Here is a 20,990-nt window from a genome sequence, read left to right as displayed (position 1 = left end):
AGACGTCGGTCAGCGCCAGATTCCTATAAGCCTAGTGGTCGAAATACGTCTAAGCATGAAAGAGGTTGGCTGCCCAAGCTCCACGGCAGAGTTAAACGATCTGAAGCCTCAGAAGGAAGTCGATGCGGTCTACGGCATGGAAACAAAAAACGCGGCAGTCTGCTGAGTCTCCAGATATCCCTGCAAGAGAGTGGCGCGTTGCGGGGGATTGAGGTTAGCGTAGGGGCATTTGCTTCGATGGTGTATGTACTGTGTGCCCGGCCATTGGTTTATCTGATTTCGCTTCCTCTTCGCTATGAAGCCTGAGAACCAAGCGGATGGGATATTGCTCAGCTGCTTGGTCTTCACATGCATCAGATGCAGCGATAAGGGGGAAGGAGCACCTACTTTGTGTTCATTTCGAGCGACCTCATCGGCGGGACAAACGACCAGTCAAATCAAACCCCCCACAAATGTGCCACAAAGCCTTGTAGGGCAGGCGCCAGGCATTTGTATACAGCGTGGCCCCGGCGATCAAGCTGCACGCAGCGACTTGCATCAGACACCGTTGTAAGTATGTATTGTACACGTACAGCCCGCTGCAGCAGCCGCTAGGCGATTCACCTTGGTCAGATTCACCCAACGTTGGTGCGACCAGGTATTGCCCGGGTTTGGCGCGGAGTATGTACGCGGTCTAGTGTCACTAATAATTGGTACAGCGATCCTTCGGGGCCGAGAAGCTTAGATTCTGAAGGGTTCGATTCTCGTGCTCCTCTCGCTGACCGCACCGCTCGCCTATCTCTCGCCTACCTCTCCCCTACCCAATCTCATACAGCAAATTGCCCAGAAGTCTCCTTCTCCAAGGCCTCGGAGAACGGACACTGCTGCTGATCCTGATTCGAGAGTCGCAAGCTGAGAAGGCGAAGGTGACAGACAGCCGCACGCGATCCCCGCGCAGGCAGAACCGCATGCCTGCGTAACGGCTTGTTACCCCCGGATCTCCGAGTCGCTGCCCACCGACACAGAGGCTGCATAGGGAGTCGCAACTGCAATGTCGACATCCTCCGAGACAGCGCCCGACACCATCATGGTGTCGGACCCGAGCTTCGACAAGAACCACGATGGTGACCGCATCACCATCGTGACCCCCCCTGGAGGCAATTCCAGCGTTCCAAAGCCAAAACGGCTGGCCTGCATGATCTGCAGGAAACGGAAGTTGAAATGCGACGGTCTCAAGCCGAGCTGCAGCACATGTTCGCGTCTCGGCCACACGTGCGCATACGACGAGGTCAGGAGAAAGAGCGGGCCGAAGAGGGGCTATGTGAAGGCGCTGGAAGAACGACTAAGTGCGCCGCCCCCGTACCCCGGCGCGGTCAACCGCCGTTATAGGTGGTCGCAGCAGGAACCCGCTAACTTGAACACGCGTCGCTAGAGCAAGTTGAGACCTTGCTGAAAACGCAAGAGACATTATCCGTGACTCCGGATGGAGGCAAGGGGACGCCCTTGTCCATCGATGCGGGCGCGAAGCAACCCCTCAATCAGCGCACCGCTGCCACAACGAACTTTCACATCACCGATCCGTCCATTGGCATTGCGAGCAGCCGTGAGATGGATCGCTGGCACTTCGTCGCCGACTCTCCCCATGCACCGCCGCCGCTCGAAGACTTCAATCTCAACAGCGGTATGGGCATGGGCATGGGTGGAGTGGACAACAACTTCACGTGGGAGATGATAGGGCTGGGTCTGGAGGAGCCGTTGCCGCCTCAGGAGACCATTGATGAGCTGTAAGTCGACCTACTGTGAAAAAGCAATCCGGTGTGATGAGCACGGGCTGATCTTGGTGCAGGCATCAGATCTACTTTGAAAAGATTCACCCTTCGGTGCCGATGATCCACAAATACCGTTACCTGGCGGCTATGAATCTGTATGCCTCGTAAATCCCGGCTGAATCCATTGCGATGCTGACAGTCCATTAGTGCTCCAGCGCAACGACCGCCCGTTTGCCTTCGGTATGCCATGTGGACGCTGGCCTGTTCCGTGTCTGATAAGTACCAAACTCTCAAGGATTTATTTTACGCCCGGTCAAGGAAATATCTTGAGTCGGATTATATCAAGGGGTATGGCGAGCATATGATTTCGGTCGCGCACGCGCAGACTCACCTGTTGCTGGCCTCGTACGAGTTCAAGTGGATGTACTTCCCCAGAGCTTGGATGAGCACTGGTTCAGGTGTGCGGCTGTCCCAGATGTAAGTTCCGCTTCAGGTACGCAGCCGGAGGGAGCGTTGCTTACGTTCCACAGGATCGGTCTTCATCGCCTCGACGGAGCAGGACTGGATGTCAAGCAATGCCTCCCGCCGCCGCGAGATTGGACAGAGAGAGAAGAGCGGAGGCGGACGTTCTGGATGGCATTCTGTCTCGACCGCTTTGCAAGCATCGGCACGGGATGGCCCATGACCATCGACGAGAAGGATATCCTGACAAACTTGCCCGCGGCTGATGAGGCGTTCGAGCTGAGCCGCCCCGACCAGAGCCCGACACTCCAGGACGCCATGACTGCCGCGGGCGTAGGGAAGCTATCACCCTTTGGCGGCATCGTCCTCATGGCATGCCTTTTCGGGCGCAATCTTGTCCATCTGCACCGCCCAGATTCCGACGACCGGGACCATGACCTGAATGGAGAGTTCTGGAAGAGACATCGGCAGATGGACAACATCCTGCTCAACACGTCGCTCTCCTTGCCATCCTACATGAAGCTGCCAAGTGGCCTCGGCAACCCCAACGTCGTGTTCACCAACATGTGTATACACACATCCACCATCTGCCTGCACCAGGCGGCCATCTTCAAGGCGGACAAGAACAGGTTACCGGCCTCGGTGAGCTCCGAGAGCAAAGTGCGCTGCATTACGGCGGCAAACGAGATTGCGAGCATCATGAGGATGGTCTCGCATCTTGATCTCTCTACGGTAATATATGGCAACACATGCGCTGGGCATAATAATCATACTAACCGATCCTCTCAGATGAACCCATTCATTTCTTTCTGTCTCTACGTGTCCGCTCGGGTGTTTGTCCAATACCTCAAGAGCCGGCCGGACGACAGCCAAACCGCCGATTCGCTGCGGTTCCTCCTGTCGGCCATGAATGCGCTGAAGCGACGGAACCCTCTCACTGAATCCTTCCTGGTCCAGCTAGACGTGGATCTCGAGGCGCTAGGCGTACGCATCCCAAAGCTGCGCAGCGCCTTTCCTCGCAGCAGCGATAGCGTATGTGCTAGTCCCATCCTCTCCCCAGCCGTCTGTTCCATCTCATGTACAGGATGCTCACTGGAACTAGCCGGGTTCCCCTAGACATGTTCCGCCTGGTCTCGTGTCAATCGCTAGCGGCAACCCCGTCGACCATCAGAAGCGGCATGGCATCCTGAGGTACACCAACCAGTGTCACTACATGAAAGTCCCTGGGGACGACGGCAATTCCGCCAATGCCCCCGAGATCATCGACGTGGACGCCAGCACCGGCCCTCGAGGCTTCTCGCCCACCGCTGGACACCCAACCAGCCTCCCGAGTCGCGAGCGCATCATCACCAGCCCGTACCTGCCCGACAATGGCGTCCTGCCGCATTCCTTCTCGGCCTACGGTGCTCCCGCCGACCTGGACTCGGGCAGCACCAACGACCTGTCTGGCGCCGGCACCTCCCCAGACGGCCCGTCAAACCGACCGACGCCGAACTCGAGCACAACCGGCATGTCAGACCCCCAACAACGCACGAATCTAACACCCGGCGGCGGTGCATGTCATCTGAACAGCGGCTCGGGCAGCAACTCCTTCGAGACTAGTCCTGTGTGCTCACACCAGAACGTAAGCGGCATGTCAGGCCCGGCACCTAATGACGTTGAACGCAATGTCAATGCTGCTTTCTTTGGCGACCCGTCGTTCGGAATCCCGGCTGCCGCTTCGACGGGCATGACTCCCGATCAGCGGTTCAGCATGCCCACTGCCGGTGGCGACACGCCTGGTGCGACAACCTGGGCGGACATGGCCGGGCAGCAGGGGATGACGCCTGTTGCCGAGGGGGTCTTCAGGTCCATCATGGCGATGGGGTCGATGGATGGTATGGAAATGCCGTGGGAACCGGCGCCTTAGACGGGTGGCATTTTTGGTTTTATTTATTTTTTCTTGGTGATATGATTTGAATGGGCACTTGCCGGTCTTTTTTACTTTGGATTTTCGAAGCCAAGAGAGACCGCGTTATGAGTCTTTGGCTATTACGAATTCTTGGTCACGGGCATGGCGTTTGGATACAGCTCTTCTTCGCTACCATTATTTTTGGTTATGTGGGTTGGAAGGGCGGAACGTGGGTATTGGCGACAGCATCGACTGTTGGGTCTACATGTACAACTCAAGGGTGCGCAATCAAGGTTATATAGGTGGGCAAAGGACAGGTAGACAGCACAAATACCACTCCAGTCATTGTTTTAAAAAGGCACTGTCGCTTGTGACTGGTCTGATAAGGTACCTGTGTCGGACGACCTCTTACTAGCCAGCAGTGTTGCAAATCCATTTATTTGTGTTAACCGTTCTCCGGCATGTTTCTATCGGGCGGGAAAATATTAACAAAAATGTTTCAAAGCGAGGAACACCTACCTGTGCTTTTGTAGCAACCAGAAGCGTCTGAAGTAGGCCAATCGACTCGATCACGGTCAGGTTTCCTTAGAGCCCAACAGACGAAAGACAAGAAGAAAGGGGGGCAGAAGAAAGTGTGTCCATAATGGCCCATTCATATTCGACCTCCTACTGCAAATATTGATAGATATACCAACTCTAACGCAATAACAAGATAGTAGCCAACCGAAGATACGAACCTCCCACCATCCAAGCCCTTATCCCGCGTAGATACCCAAGAACAAAAACAATATACAGTCCTCATGCAAGACTGGTCCCATCCACCTCGGCAGTCCCAGCCGGAGGAGGGGGAGGCGCTGGCTCACCTCCTCTCGACCTCAGCCTCTTCCTATTCCTTAGCCTACCCTTCAGGTCCTCCCATTTCCTCCGCATGCCGATGACCTGCCCTTCCTGGCAAGCCCTTATGTACCCTTCGCCCAGTTCCTCCAGGGTCTTGGTCTCGAGCCTCTTCCGCCCGCCCTCACCATCGTAGACAACCCTCTGAATGTCCGGAAGGTAGGCCCACGAGTAGATTGCGCCCAGCGCCATGAAGGTCGCAAAGAGCAGGAAGATCAGGCCCTGGCGGGTGGAGCTGGAGTAGCCCGAGTTGATGCCGTAGACGACCAGGACGGCGACGATGCTGCCGAGCTTGCCGGCCGCGGCCGAGATGCCGTGGCAGGTCGAGCGGTAGCAGGTGGGGAAGATCTCGGCGGGGATTATGAAGGTGAGGGTGTTGGCTCCTGTGGTGGTGCAGCATCCGATATTATTAGTGAAACCTTGAGAAGAAAAAATGGGAGAGTGCAGGGTTTCGGAGGCTTACCAAAATTGAACATGAAGTGGCAGATGGCAACGCATACGACGGTAGCCGGCGCGCCAGGCCTGTGGGATACTCCGTAGTAGACACCGCCCGTGACGAGGAAGAGTACAGTAAGGATAATGAAGGACCAGGTCAGCCATTCCCGGCGCCGAATGCGGTTTGCGAAGAAGATGAAGCAGACGCTTCCTGCGATGGAGGCGATGGACACGGTGACGAGGTACTGCTTGGTCTGCTCGATGAGCGTCTGGTAGATGGTGTTGCATGGCTCTGTGACGTCGCTCTGCCACGTTGGGATCCCCAGCGTCTGCCAGGTTCGAGCTAGCGGTGTCCCGCCGGGAAGAGTGGAATTCCAGCACGGGAGGTCAGGACTGACATGGACTCTTTCATGCGTGGCCCAGAGGTCGGCAAGAGTGCCTCGGTTGTCGAGGCTGAAGCCATAGAACGATACGTCGAGGAAGAACCATGTCATGGCGGTGCCGAGAAGATAGTACCAGTTCTTGTCCTTGATGAAGTAGCTGTGTAGGTCCTCGAACGCGAACTGCCGCGGCGCGGGATCAGACTCGAACGGGTTCCTGCCGCCGCCGGGGGACAGAGCTATGCCGTTGGGCGTCGGCGGTGCGCCGTAGACTCTCTGCGTGTCCCTGAAGGCGTTCCCTGGCTTGTTTTTGACCTCGAGCGTGTAGAGGCCGCAGTCGTACAGAAAGAAACGGAAGATGATAGCGAGCAGCGCAGGCACCGCCCCGGAGCCGATGACGAGGCGCCATATGCCGTCGATAATCTTCTTGCATTCCTCCTCGTGTAGCGCGTCAATACCACACTGCTTGTCGTGGAGGTTATGGGCACGGTCCTCGCCCAGCAGGACCCAGAGACCGACGAGCTGGGCAAGAGCCTGCCCGACGGGCTGCATCAGGAACACGGACGACAGCATGGTCGCCCTCGACGATGTGCTCGCCCATTCTGAGGTGATCACGGCTGATAATGGATATTCAGCGCCAATGCCTGGGAAGCGTCAGAAGAGCTCGGTCCCTGGATAGTGGACCGATGAATAGGCAAGGAGAATCGACCGTGCCGGCTGCACTCACCTACTCCCATTACAAAACGCCACTGGACAACCATGGTCAGTCAAAGTCACGCTAAAACCGCAAAGCCGGGCATCGCTGATCGCTACCAGTACATACCCAGGTAAAGAGCGCCAAGAAAGACATGTCCTCGTAACCATCGCTGGTCGTGGCAACTCCGATGGTGGAGACGATGACCAGCACGAGTTCGATGCCGTAGAGGCGCGTTCTCCCATACCTATCCGCGAGGTAGCCGAAAAGCAGCTGGCCTATGACTGATCTGCCAAGCGTTTGCCATGTCAGCCGGGCTTCTCGTCGAGCGCGGATAGCAGCGCACACGAGCCACCAGCCTTACTTACCCAAGCAGCGTGGCCAGGTTGATGACCAGACCACACCATTTTGCGTGAGGGAAATAGACGAATGAGATGGTCGAGAGAATGACATTGGTGGCAAACAGGTTATATCTGGGAATATGCCAAGTCAACACATCTTTGATCGCTGCCGGAGTGAGACAGGTAGAAGGCACTCACGAGTCTGTAAGAAAGCCCGAGGCCGCCACTCCCCAAATCCTTAGATTCCATGAGTTGAGATCGAGTTCATATCGCAATTGCTGGCGGTCCTAGCATTGCCGGTGCCTGGTCAGCACGTCAAGGCTCCTCACAAGCAGAGGGAAACAGATAGCGACAACCTACCTGGCGGTCGTGTGGTGTCAGTGCCGAGCTGTCGTATCCCAGATAGCCGCGGTTTCTCTTCTTCTCGGGATCTGGATACATCTCGGCCGCCATACAGAGCGCGTAGGTAACCGAGTATCTGCTGGACACCCGTCTACATGTCGGACCCGGCGAGTGAACCGTGAGCAGCTCCTGAAGATGCGTCCCCGGAATCCAGATACACGGTCAGTTATTGTGAGGACGGCAGCCAGTCAAGAGAGTCGAGCCAAGTGCTTGGGCAGGCCTGATACACCACTGCTCATATTGCTTGCTGCAGGGCCAAGCGACACTAAAGCGACATCAGGCCCCCACTGTCTATGGCCCAGTCCCCGAAGTCAAATCCATTCAATGCTAAGTTTCCGGGGATTGGGCGTGTGTGGGGGGGAGCGATGGGGAGCGGGCCCTGCGGCAGGGGGTTGAGCATCCATCTCTCCCCGGGCCGGATCGTCAAATGAGGTCCATCTTCAACAATAGTTCCATGCGTTCTACGGTTGCAGAGATCTTCACAGCTTGAGCCGCAGACTGGCTGCATTTTGCTATGCCATGATTGTGTATAGCCTCGCGATATCTGGAGGGCCCTCTGGGGCCAAGGAAAGCGCGGTTCAGCTCACTTGGAAAGTGCGCTGGTTATGCTTGAGAGAGACAGACCGAGTTTGCCAAGTGCTTGGAAGCTCAAGTTGTGTTGCACAAAGTTCGGGCAGGCTTCTGGCCAAGACCTAGGCAGATCGAAGAGAGCGGGGCAGCTTCGAGGCGCTTCAAGGTGCTTCAAGGCCACCTTTCAACTCGATCATCGTCCCAGCTTCTTTTAAAACGCGCAAGCCTTGTACTGCTGTGCTGTAGAATCGTCAGGCTTGAGTGTTTTATTAGGTCTGCAGCACGATCGCACTGCAGAGGTTGCAGCTTCACAGGCCCGACAACCTGGATTCGTCATGGTCCTTAGTTCAGTTGTGTCCCGTGCACAGCAGTTGGCGATGTTAAAAGGTCAACCAATCACATTGGCGGACAGCAGCCTGCTCCCGAGTTCGCGCCTCTCATTGGTCCGATGACAGCATCCAGTCAAAGGCAGACAGCACGAGTCCCGGACCGGCAGTCCCGTCCTTCGGAAGCGGGCGGGACCCGCGTGTACAGTTCTTGATCTGAATCATCCGACAAACTTTCCATGTACCGCTAGGTTATCATGGTACGCTTATCCGACCTCGCTTCGTGATTGTTGGCCCGGGTGTCAAAACACCCAGCTTAGGTAGACATCTAAACGTTACGCTGTATGGCTTACTGGACGGCCGAATAGCAATACTACCAACGACAACGACTTATGAAGCAGTGAATGTATGAGATTTACCGGGTTGTCACTACGGCCATCCTCCACGCCCGGAACCAACCTACCGGCCAAGACCATAAAACCCCGAAAGTGCTATCAACTACAGGGATCGCGGTGTAGCCAACTACTACCGACATCCAAGGATAACACGCTCAACCGGCTCTCTGCCCGGGGCGCTTACTCCGTACATGCATCATAATAACTCACTGACGGCGTTCCACCAAGCTAGCTGGCGCTGCTAATCTAATGTCTAATACTGCTGCCCGGCGGCTGCGTGATGCGTCGCCGGGGGCGCCTGTCGCGGTAACTCTTACTGTTGTTGCGGCTCTAGTACCTGTTCCAGCGGAGCCAGCTGCCGTTGATCGCGCTCGTGATACGGCTCAGGGGCAGGTGTTTGACCATTGTTGCTGTCACCGCTTGCACTTTGCTGAAGCTCAAGGGCAATGGATCGCCCTTCCGCCACACGTTGTTGCCTTGACCTTATCCGCGCGCAGCGCCCGCTCCGCAAAAATGTCCCCCCGTATGCCTTTCTCAGTTGTCGGCTGATCGTCGCGATGCTGACTTCGAGGCCGCACTGCGTCCGCAGAAACAACTGCATGTCGTCGAGGAGAGCATCGGGGTGGTCCCTGTGCCAAACCACGAGCTTCTGAGTATCCGGGACACATCTCGTCAGTAAGCTGGGCAGACAGGGACATAGATATGACACAATACCTCGACGTGATGTGGTTTAAGCTTCTCGGCGTTCTTGCTGACATCTTTGTGTTTCTTGATTTCACCTGTGGCCTCGAACTCGTACCTCCGCCGGCGGACTGTTCGCTCGTCTACGCCGAGCACCCACGCGATTTCGTTGTTATTGAGCTTTGTGATCTGAAGCAACCTCGACAAAATAAGCCGACGGTCATCGGATAGTTGTTTCCCTGTCATGGTCGAACATTTGCCATGCCGGCATGCGGAACTCTACGTCGTGCCAGACAAGTTTGGAGGTTGACTTCGAGTGGGGGCAGCGGAAAGGGACCCGAGCGCGGGACCGGAACCACCCGTTTTGCCCTGGGGTCGAAGCCCCATTAGGGTTAGGGTAATCCCAGCTTTAACCCCACGCCATCGCAGCAAGCTGGATACCACTACCAGTACGACCTACTATTTTACCTTATACTTTTAAGGCTGTCTTCTTTCACGATAGTTGCCGATCCTCCCCGAAAGGCAGCCAAGCACCCAGCGCCATGACAATGATGACATCGAGCAATAGGAGGATTTTTAGCCTCCCCACCAGTGGCGCTTTATGGTGACACACACAGGCGAGCAACAAGCGGATTTAAGCTAATGCGCAGCTGGACCCCTGTCCATGAGCCACCACATGGTTCATCGCGCAAATCGCAGTGCGCGTTGCCAGCCCGTGGGCCTGTCGCTTGCGGCGACTGCTCCCAGCGCAACCCCATCGGCTACCCCTGCCCCCACACGGCCATTGAACCGCACCAGACGCTGTTGTCTGGGACCAACACGCGTTGGTCCACGGCACGCCTTGGGATTCTCGGTGGGCGGATACCACCGGCGGCGCTGGCCCCCGCGCGCGGCTGTCTTCCACTGCGGAGGAAACCTGCTAGCTTACCCGCTGGAAGCTGGCGATTTTCTACATCGGAACGCTGCAGATTCTACCTACAGTGTCGGTACTACCAACCCGGCCGACCACGTCGAGCTGAGCGGTTGATGTTGGGGAAAAAGAGCCAGCCTTTTACGCCATTCTCGCCGCCCATCACCGCCGGTTCATATCAACATCGCCGTCGCCTGTCCGGATAATCATGTCGTGGACTGCCGCCGGTCACACAAGCCCGCACATTTCTGAGCCTTTATCGTCAACCTCTGCAGGTCGGCCATCTCTCGGTTCCCAGGACTACTTAGACGACAGGGTTGGGCCGGTCAACTCTCTCTAGTTTACTGAGATGGTCAAGCGTTGCATCGTCGATCCCCTGACAGCCTCTCCGTGGCTCTCCGGGTTCTGGCTACGCAGTTACTCCCACCGAACCTCGGTGTGCACGGCACTCTGAGCAGGGTGACGTCGTGCGGACCGAACATGGCAACGTCCTGGCGATCTGGCTCCTCTTCCTCCTTCATGTCGTCGGCTCTGAGCACCCAGCCATCCCGTGGGCAGCAACCCAGCCCGGTCGATTCGACCTTCACGCCAACCTCGGCCGCCATCTCTGCCCTAACGGCCGAGTCCTCAGCCCCACAAACACCCCCGGCGCCTCTCGACCTTGGGCCCCCTGGTTATCAAGCGACAATGTAATAGCCGCCACGGCCTATCCTTCCTTGCCCCGACTGCGCAGCGCTCTGTCTTCTGACAACCCCGGCTGTCTAGAAAGCTATTCGAGCGGACACCGAACGAAACGACAGTGTACCTCGGCCCCTGGGAAATTGTTGGTGCCAACCCACGGCGCCTGCTCTGGCAATGCAGCTATGCGGGCGAGGTACTGGAACATTTCCGTATGTCTGATATGTGTTCCTGCTTCATCGACCGAAAAGTTCGCATCACTAAGAAGCAGCGCAGTCCCCTCTGACGACCCCAGCGAACTCTTCCCATACACGCTCCATGCGCAGCATCGCCGATTCGGCGACCCCCGAGAACTGGAGCTCTACCTGACCTTCTCCCAGCCGCACCGCATACGCTATACCACAACAGACGGCATAGTGCACGATGAGTACATCGAAGTCAAGTACGAATTCACGACCATCGAGGGGTCGATCCAGTTGCAGAGCGACATCAGGAGAAGAGACCTAATCGATTGGTTCGATGTTGACGTCGTGTGGTCCGACAGAGACCGCAGGACCGACTCGTACGGCAATGTCAGGGGATTGGGCACGATTCAGAGGATAAAGCTGTGGCGTGACAGATATTCGACGTTTCACTACTTGACCTTCTATGCTAACCATCGGCGGTGTTGGAAAGAGTACCTGCTCGATGACTTCGACACGGAATTGCGCCAGCGGGACGACAGGCACCGCCGGCTTCAGTTGGGTGCGCGCGGCGCTAGGAGAGGGAGCGCCTCGGAAAGCAGTCAAAGTCAAAGAGGGAACCGCGAACGGCGCTTCTCGGCGACGTCCATATTCCGATCCGGACAACGGAATCCACCGGTCAACGGGAACGCTTCGTCCTCGTCATCGGTCGCTCAGAGTGCCCTCGACATACGTTATCTCGGCATTCAATTCTCAAGGAACGCCAACATTCAAGCCGGGAGTGACGGTAAGTGCGCCGCCACCCGCTTGCTTTCTACCCCCGAAACTGCTCAACTCGCGCGGCAGGCTTACCAGCGTCAAGATTACAGGAGGTTCATTGACCAGTGGAATGCTGCACATATGGCAGACGCCCAATTCACAGCAACTTTTCCGACAAACCATGTCGAGTTGCCGTCGCCATATCTTAATGGATATCATGAACGCGGCTCCGCTCACATCAACGGGGTATCCGAGCTACCGTCACCCGAATTGCGCTCGAATCTCCCGCCGGTGGCCGAGCCAGCGTACGAACCAGACTCTGACGCGACTCAATGAAGTGGACGTACCATCGAAATCGCTGTCTATGATGTTAGACAGGGGAGGGATCGAGGTGCCCTTTTGCAAGGTTTCTGCAATAGATACCCCTTTGTGCCGGCATGATGGTCATAACGTGTTGCATCAGTGACCTTGAAAAGCTTGGGAGATCAGAACCACCGGAATTGGGGTAACCGCAAGTGAGTGCGTCGGTGGTAAACCGACAGAAGAAGGATATCCGTGGAGAGGATGTCGTCCATCATGGCTTGCTCGCTCTGCAGACCGAAGCTTCAGTGGGGGTTTACCTGTGCTGTATCAGCAGGTGCCCCGCCCGGCGAGAACCTGTCGGATGGCCCCGCTGCGAGCCACGTGCAAGCCCCTTCTCAGAGCCAAGCCTGCACGACGTCATACCATCAGCTTCCCCCGGGCCATCCCCCGCAGTCAATCTAGGGTCTTGTCAGCCCACGATGGGATGCCGCCTAGTCGTATCACGGCGCAACCTCTCTCACCTGATGTCAAATTCCCGCCGTAGGAAGCGTCCTCGGTCTACACTACGTTCATCCGCCAGGGGCATAAAAAGAACCGTCCCAGTGTTGACTGGCAGCTAGGAGCTTGAGAGTTGAGAAAGACAACTGACCCCACCCTACCGTCTTCTCGCCTTTCTTGGCTTCAGTAACACGGGGTCCTGCAGTCGACAGATACATCCGGATTCTTTATTAAACAGCTGGCAACAATGAAGAAGATCATTTTGAGCGTCAATGCGGGCTCCTCGTCCGTGAAGGTTTCAGTGTACAGCGCTGAGCGAGGTCAGAGCCCAACGCAGATCGCCGAATCCCAAGTGAGCGGCCTGACGGCCCCTCCCGCGCTGCTCAAATACACACGAGGCGACAAACCGATCATCGAGAATCGTGAGGTCGACGAGAAGGTCAACGGGCAGCGGGACGCCTTCAGCCTCATCCTGGACACGTTGATTGGGGATCACGACCTGCCCGACATCAAAAGCAAGGATGACATCGGATTCATCTGCCATCGCATCGTCCACGGCGGCGACTACAGCAAGCCGCAGCTGATATCCGACGGTACCTATCACCACCTGGAGAACCTCAACGACCTGGCACCACTGCACAATGCGAATAGTCTCGGAATTGTGCGGCTGTGCATCGAGAAGCTCCCCAGCACTCGCAACGTCGCCTGTTTTGACAGTCAGTTCCACGCCACCATCCCGGAGCATATCCGCACCTATCCCATCAACCAGGAAATCGCGCGCAGCAACCGCCTGCGCAAGTACGGTTTCCACGGCATCAGCTACTCCTTCATCACCCGCGCCGCGGCCGAGTTCCTGGGCAAGAAGCGGGACGACATCAATCTCATCGTACTGCACCTGGGTTCTGGGGCGAGCGCGTGCGCCATCAAGGGGGGCAAGAGCTGGGATACCAGCATGGGTCTGACACCGCTGGCTGGTTTGCCGGGTGCAACCAGGAGCGGGAGTGTTGATCCTAGGTTAGTACCACCCCGGTCCCTCCCATTGGCGCCCCTTCTTCGTCCCGCCCCGTCGGTTCTCTTCATCATAACTGACATCCCTTTTCAAGCCTGGTCTTCCACTACGCAAGCGATGTGGGCAAACTATCCCCGGCTTCCACGAAAGAACTCCACATCTCCCGCGCCGAGGAGATCCTAAACAAGGAAGCTGGCTGGAAAGCCTTGACGGGAACCACCAACTTCGGCATCATTGCCGGCAAGCCCGACGACGAGAAGATGCGTCTGGCGTTCGATCTCGTCGTCGACCGCATCTGCGGATTCATCGGCTCGTACTTCGTTACGCTGCGAGGCCAAGTCGATGCGCTGGTGTTTGCCGGAGGCATAGGCGAGAAGAGCGACAGGTTGAGGGCGGCCGTTGTCGACCAAGTCGGCTGCTTGGGCTTCGCGATCGATGAGAAGGCGAACGCGGCCAAAGTCCAAGCTGTTGTGCAGGAGGTTGGGAAGAAGGGGGTATCGCCGAGGGTGCTGGTTTGTCAGACAGACGAGCAGTACGAAATGGCGAGGGCTTGTGCAGAGGATGAGGAATTCTGGGGAGAAGGGTGATGTTTCGTGGAGATCAGTGAGTGGAACGTTGACAGCCACGCCTTTGCGATCCGTTTTGTCATTGCGACAGCAATGAATAATTAATGAGTAATCAGAGGAGGCCTGGAGAAAGAGGACATGTCTCGATCCAACATCGCCGTCTAGAACCATGGAGCATGCATAGCCACGAGCACATGAGCAGAGCCATCTAATTGTGGAGAGGCTTTTAGTCGCGACTTTTTTCCCTGCCTGTGTACATACGATATATGTGCCTTTGCAGGTCACTCCTCTCCATTGCATCCATCTGTCCATTTGTTCTCGTCGAGATGATCGTCGAAGCCACCGAAAATACCCATAGCTCTTGCTATTGCGATAGATAGCGCTCAGGCCCAACCCACCCGATGCTCATTGCTCACGGCGCCGGGGTGAAGACAAATCCCAAGGCTTGCCCTTCAGGCCATCTCCGTTGGGACCAGTTCCTGCTGGAGCTTTGCCCACCCCTTTCGTATCCAAACTCACCCCGTCCATCTTTTACCGTGGGCGGGTGCGACAAATATGAAGATTAACGTTAAACATGTCGTATCTGTGAGGGAAAAGGGGTAGTAAAAAAAAGAAAAAAAGAAAAAACCCGGCAACGTCATTCCAGACAAAAGCCGCCGCCCCCGACATCCTTGTGTGCGAACTCTGAACACCATCAATAACGCCGTCCTTCCCAAGATATATGCTCCTCCCTCCCCCTCGTTGCAAAAAACCCTTTCATATGGCAAGACAACGTCGCCAACTTTGTGTATGCGCAATCCTTTTGGCAACTGCCCTGAGTTGCTGCAAGGAATGGACCAGAATACCGCCCGAGTGGAGAAGAAAAGCCCTAAGTGTTTGGACTCCCTGAAAAACCAACTGAAAGAAAAGCCCCAGGCTAAGTCCGTGTATCAACACAGCGGTGTTAAGAAAGTATGATGTTTAAATGCGCCCTATGCGTCATCCTGACATGCTATCGCGAGGGCGAGGACGTCAAGCCCGCTGGCCGGCAAATGCACGGCACTAGGGCGGCGGCCGGGCTGCGGCTGCTCCCAGACGCCGTTGACGGGGCAAGGTAAGGGCGCAGTCGTAGCTGAGGCCGCTGACACCGCCTTGCTTCGACCCGCCGATGACTTCGTGGAGGCAGAAGATGACCTGCGTTCTGAAAGAGAAGGCCGGGAAGACCTGATTCTGTCCTTGTAGTGGGTCTCAAGGTGCTGCTTCATGTTGTCGGTGCGCGTGAACTTCTTGAGGCAGCCCTGGAAAGAGCAGGGAATGGATTTCTCGGACGTGTGGATCTTGGAATGCCGTGAGGCGTGACCTGACGTAGTGAAGGTCTTGTCGCAGCCGTGGGTGTCCCGGAAGCGGCAGGGGTATCTCCTTCCCCCTTTCTCGGCTCGCTCACTGGTAGGAGTTGTCGCGGAGGAGTCGTCTTCATAGGAGAGAGAGCGGTGGCTGTCACTGAGAGTGCTCGGCCTCCGTTTCATACCGGCAAAGATGAGACCATCTGGAAACTGCTCGTCGAATGGGGAACGGGCGGTGCCTATTGACGGCGCATATCGCATCGCTGGCTCGTACATTGGCGTCATTGGAGATATTGGCTCAAGACTTGTCCCAGAGTCATAAGAGTCTGAACGGAGTAGCTGGGGGGTGTTTGGTGTTGTTGAGGTCCGGAGTGCTTTTTGCGAGTAGTAAGATGGTGCAGGTTGAGAAGGGTGAGATCGGCTGGTGTTCCACAATAAATCATCATCGTCATTCAAGAGCGAGATCTGGCGCCCAGAAGCATCGAGACCGTGCATGGTGACGTTTGGGACAGGGCACGCTGCTTAGTTGATGGTCAGATGGGACGGCGTTCGTGTGAGACGCCGGACAAGGACCTTGGGAAAATTGTTTGACAGGTGAGAGGACTACTAAAAAGCTAGAAATGCAAACATCCTGCGGTTGCCAGGAGGGGAGCGCCTCGAGTTAATAAAGGAAACCGGCATGCCACCAGGTACATTCAAGGGAGTGCATGAAACCCCATGCTGGAGAACGGGCTCGAGCTTTTGCTACCACAATCGCTTCTGCATGGCACTCTGGGGGCCCGCAGCTGCCCTGCTGCTCAAGGGCGGACAGGGAAACCCTTGGAGGGAGCGGGGAAGGGGTGTGTGCAGAAGGCTGGCTGGCTTGTGATCCCATGCGCGGGTGAGCGCCGTTTGAAAGACAGGGCTCGGCGAGTCATTCAGGGTTCCAGCTTCTGGAGGCGGTGGATTCGATGACGAAATTCGCCCATTCGCCGCTGCACTAAAAGCCGTGAACCGTTCCGTAGCCGCGCTTGTTCCGCTTGCAATTGGCCGCTCTGAAGGCCCATTATTTTCCTCATTATGACGAACGGACTGTAAAGTCCATGGGTTGTGATGTTGAGGTGGTCGTGTAAATTGTGAGGTTTTAGTGGCATGCGAGTCCTACCCAGCGCCGACGTCGTCGTGCCATAAGGGATGGTGGACCAGCATCTCGGATGCGCGACCTTTTGGCGCCTAGTGTAAGAGGGCAGATCAGGAACGCAGAAGCTATCAAGAAAGCCAGCGCGAGGCGTGAGCACCGAGAGCTGGGCCGTGCATGATTGGCCCGCCTTGTGTGGACGACTTTCCCGAAGCCACCGAGAACCCCTTTCAGGTCTCCAGCCTGGAACTTGGGAACGTTTCCTCGGGAACAGTCCGCGGCAGAGCTTGCCCTGCTTGCCAACTCTGCTGCGTGTGCTTCCATTTCATTTCTTTACTTCACTGTTTGAATTTACGTGTCGGAGGTGCCTTTGTGGACGAGTTTGCTTCCTCTGCTTTTCACGCACTTCATTGGATTTGTGTTGGCCCATTGAACTGTATCACGGCCGCAGTTTGTAGATGACGTCAGTAGCTGCATGGGTCCCGCAATCGCTTTCAGACTCTGGGCTTTCTCCACAGAAGTGTCCATCATGGGCGAGACGGATCATGGAAGCATATCTGGACAGCAGGTGCAGTTGAGCAACCTAGACCGGGCCGTTGACTTGTCGTTCGGAATTCGGCACGTCCAGTTCAGTGCAGTAGCATTGACTTGGTCATGTATCTTTCCGGACTGGAAATAACTTGCAGACGGGACATCAGGAACTCGGGCGGTGAGAGAGGTAAGGCAGGTACGATATAAGGCACATTACAGAGTACACTATTCTCTATGTCTCCTCTCCGGTATAGGTAGTATAGGTATCTCTGTCGTCGCAAATAGTGGTCTATTTCACAGGGCCTCCGAGTGCTCAGATTCGTACCCCTTTAGAAGGTGGTGACATCCGGAGTTGGTTGTCATCGAAACAATTGAATGTTGTCCGGTTCAACACCGCCTAACAACTATACCCAGCCACCTGCCAATCCCCTGCTCCCAAATTCATGAAATGTTTGCATACTACATAGTAATAATTCACGTGCAACCTTCAAGCTTGGCAGCTTGCGATTCCGTCGCTGTGTACGAAGCGTACAACAACTGGAAGCTTCTATGGAGGCCTTGAACCCCTGGACAGTCTGCACCAGGGTGGACCACAAACATTTGTTGTTGGAGGACCCTAGCCCTGGAGGTCCCTCCCTTCATAGCACAGGTACCGAGGACCCTTCTGCCCATACTAGAACCATCCACGTATGTAGTGTGCCAGACCGCCAACAAGTCAAGCTTGTTTACCCGACTGTTGCAGGGTCCTATTGACCAGCTTTGTTTCAGGAAGGTGGTGTACAAACATCCCTCAGCTTTGAGAGCTTCAACAGAGTCCGTTAGTGACCGTCACCTGATCGACAAGGCTATCTTTGAGCGCAACTATTACTACTAGTACTCTGATACGGATCGCCGTAAGCTGCCCGATCCAGTCGGTTCATTCCAATTCACTACGAAGGGCTTCATGTTGCCAGACGATTATTTCGCATATCGTTGTATAAACCGGGCACACCTTGATGATCATCTAGCTGTGTTAAGGCGTTGTGGCTTGGTGAGTGCCGGCTAGCCAACGAGGTGCGCTTTACTGGAGGGGTGTTCCGAGAGAGAATCACTAGTGCCGTGCTAAATTCGGTCCGTGCTGGATCCTCCGGTCCCCTGGCATCGCATCGTCACTCTTCTAATGTACCTACTGTAGGTACGTTGTGTATATATGTACCTAATAAGCTGCTTCGCCTTCTTCGGGGGCAAAGGCTTCTACACAGTATATGCTTGAAGGGGCAACATGTGAATTCCTTTTGCTTCAGGGGCAGAAGGTCCGCTAGGAGAACCAATTCTCTTGCCACTTGGATTGCAAAATTCATGCCGGATTTTGCTGCATGTCATTTCACCGTTTGGCGCTTCAGATTGGACCGAGCCTAATGATGGTCGGTTGGTCATAAAGATAGGGAGGTCAGCCCAGCCCAGGTCAGCTTCCGGTCCTGTGGTACACTATGGTATGTACCTTTGCACATCAAATGCCACGGGAAAAGAGGGATGGGGCGCTCATCTTTGACGGAAACGGTAAGGGAAACAATGCGATTGGGAGCTCCACGGAAAGTGATAACCGGATTCAGGGTCTCCCATCGGCGATTGGCACTGGGGACTACTGGGGACCAACCTGAGGTCAGGATCGAGCTTTTGGCTGGCGATCGAGAACTCTGTGGATCCGGCCAAGCGAGCGTGCAGGACGGCCCCACTCCATGCTCAATCGTGACTCCGCTCGTTACAGTTCGCCAGGGCAATCGAACCGTCCCTGACTTTCTCCGGTCCAAGGTGGGTCGGGCATATCCGCCACGCGAGGGTGAGAGCGCGCTTGCACTGGACGGAAGTGCATGACCGGAGCCGCATCCAAAGCATTCTACCCTCGCTTATGATGACATCAGACAACCGCTCAGATCACATACGGAGACGTGCGTGCCAGGGGTAGGAGTCCAGGCCCTTTGTTATGTGGGGACTCCAAGCAAGCCGGAGAGAGAGCTCCGGTTCTCGACCCTAAACACCCAGGACGAGGGATGCCACTGGATGCCGCCAACCATGTCATTATACGATAACACCGGCGCAGCGCATTCGCGTGCAGTGGCATGCGCCGAAGTCTGTGGAACGCGAGAGAGCAGACCACCTTTTTCACCTCCGGAATCGCGCCCGGCTTTGGTTTCCGGGCTTACACGTACCAACTTGCAAATAACTCACTCCCTCCTCAGGCTCTCCGCACTCCAGATTTCCTCACCCCATACAACGTATAGGTACCCGAGGGACCCTTCATGCTACGATAACCCAATAACTTCGATCCCCCCAATATCAGATGTCTGGAGGAGCAGTGAGTAGCCGGTAACCTGAAGATTGTGCAAAAATCATGCGTTGACTCAATGTTCGAAAGGGCTGATCGGAAGGACCGCATCCTTGTATGTATGCACGTACACATACCATATAGGCACTGCCTTGCTTTGAAGGTGATGATGGCCTGAGGCCTGCTTGAAGTTGCATCGACGCTTCCTTCGATTGATACCTCCGCACCCCCCGATGGGTGGTGGGTCGATGGCCACGGTTAATAAGGGTTTGTGTGAAAAAATAACGACAGATCGTCCCACGGTGCTCTTCTCCCAGTCACTCATCACTCACTTACACGCATTTCGTTGTTGTATCTCTCGGCGAAGCTCATGGACGACGAAGCTCACAGCAAATCGCACTGACAAGTCGCAAACACCACCCAACTCGGGCCGGGTGAAATTAAACCACCATGAACCGGCCCTGTTCGAGTTGCAGACGGCACCTGAATGCCGAGGGACTCCGGTCAGCAGACAGATGCCTACCGTGCGTCAGACGTTCTAGATCGAACAACAACAATCCCATTGCTGTGATGTGCGGTTTCTCGACTATGTACAGTATCTGCATGCGCGCATGAAACCCACAACCCGCGCATGGCCACGCATCCATTCTCCAGAGATCGTCAGAGGTAAAAATCCGTTACCCCTCGCTGTGCCTCAACCCGAGAAGCTCATGATGAGCCAATCCTTTCACCGGCTAGCACACACACGGGTTCTTCGGGAGAGGGATCATCAGATGAATCGGGCAAAGATAGGCAGAGATAGCGGCGTCCCAGCGCAGGTGGATGGATGACTGGGCAAAGCTCGCCCATTGGACCAATCCTAAGTGCCATCACTAATTCTTTACTGTGTATGACACACAACTCAAGGGATGGGGGAGACAGAACACGGGAGGATGGGAGGACAAGAAGCACGTTTGGCATGGGAATTGCCGAAATGAGAAGCTGGCTCCTTTCGCGTTCCAATGTTCGATCAGCTGGGCTATCAAGCTCGAGACAAAGACGGTTCCATGGATGCGGGTGTTGAGGGTGCACGGGAGAATCTGGATGGGCCCGGGATATGCTGTGGTGGTTGCGCATCCAAGTTTTGAGACCATGGCATTCTTTTGGTGGAACATGGGATTTGCAGAGAATTCCATTGAGGAGCCCACAGGTGATGTGCAAACAGGTGCGGGGTTGACACTCTGAGACCCTCCGCCTCACACTGCTGTCTCGGATGCCTAGGACCCTGGGATCATCCTACCATGACGAGATTATCAACAGCCGTGCCTCGATACCGGTTGATCGCCCTTGCAATTTGCAGGCCATCAGCGATCAGGGTACGCGTTCAGTACCGTATCCAGGTGTTAGACGCAGATCTGGACGGGCAGGTGATGCTACCATAGCATGCTAGTCGATGTAAAAGTCCTGTACAATACATAGGGACAGCAGCGAAACTCAGACAATGCGCGTGTTCAGTTTGCCTACCCAGGTAGGTAGCCGTTCTAAGTAATACCACAACCTCCAAACTTCAAGCGCCGTGTAAGAATGTTCATACAACTAGTTCAGTGGCCAG

The 20,990-nt window shown here is 55.7% G+C and overlaps 4 protein-coding genes across 4 annotated transcripts; 2 read left to right on the top strand and 2 right to left on the bottom strand.

Annotated features, from left to right (window-relative positions):
* Positions 1-552: 552 nt before the first annotated feature.
* Positions 553-4,458, top strand: B0T15DRAFT_521096 (fungal-specific transcription factor domain-containing protein). The gene is made up of 7 exons (XM_062868544.1): positions 553-1,325; positions 1,412-1,763; positions 1,826-1,903; positions 1,956-2,225; positions 2,279-2,942; positions 3,000-3,242; positions 3,313-4,458. Exons 1-7 carry the CDS (start codon positions 1,031-1,033, stop codon positions 4,117-4,119), a joined length of 2,709 nt encoding a protein of 902 aa, XP_062727113.1. The 5' UTR covers positions 553-1,030; the 3' UTR covers positions 4,120-4,458.
* Positions 4,459-4,734: 276 nt separating this feature from the next.
* B0T15DRAFT_427430 (major facilitator superfamily domain-containing protein) lies at positions 4,735-9,524 on the bottom strand. Its single transcript, XM_062865666.1, has 9 exons — positions 9,253-9,524; positions 8,856-9,187; positions 7,731-7,803; positions 7,044-7,132; positions 6,873-6,977; positions 6,634-6,793; positions 6,538-6,559; positions 5,459-6,454; positions 4,735-5,378 (listed from the first exon to the last, which is right to left on the bottom strand). Exons 1-9 carry the CDS (start codon positions 9,463-9,465, stop codon positions 4,900-4,902), a joined length of 2,469 nt encoding a protein of 822 aa, XP_062727112.1. The 5' UTR covers positions 9,466-9,524; the 3' UTR covers positions 4,735-4,899.
* Positions 9,525-12,655: 3,131 nt separating this feature from the next.
* Positions 12,656-14,392, top strand: B0T15DRAFT_71288 (acetate and butyrate kinase-like protein). The gene is made up of 2 exons (XM_062871236.1): positions 12,656-13,563; positions 13,653-14,392. Exons 1-2 carry the CDS (start codon positions 12,797-12,799, stop codon positions 14,143-14,145), a joined length of 1,260 nt encoding a protein of 419 aa, XP_062727111.1. The 5' UTR covers positions 12,656-12,796; the 3' UTR covers positions 14,146-14,392.
* A 552-nt stretch (positions 14,393-14,944) lies between these two features.
* On the bottom strand, positions 14,945-16,098 carry B0T15DRAFT_71336 (uncharacterized protein). Its single transcript, XM_062871237.1, has one exon. It carries the CDS (start codon positions 15,939-15,941, stop codon positions 15,096-15,098), a length of 846 nt encoding a protein of 281 aa, XP_062727110.1. The 5' UTR covers positions 15,942-16,098; the 3' UTR covers positions 14,945-15,095.
* Positions 16,099-20,990: the final 4,892 nt, after the last annotated feature.

This window comes from Chaetomium strumarium (genome assembly GCF_033439665.1).
Source record: "Chaetomium strumarium strain CBS 333.67 chromosome Unknown B0T15scaffold_1, whole genome shotgun sequence".
NCBI classification, from domain to species: domain Eukaryota; kingdom Fungi; phylum Ascomycota; class Sordariomycetes; order Sordariales; family Chaetomiaceae; genus Chaetomium; species Chaetomium strumarium.
Note: the sequence above shows the minus strand (reverse complement) of the source record. Positions and strands in the feature narration are given on the sequence as shown.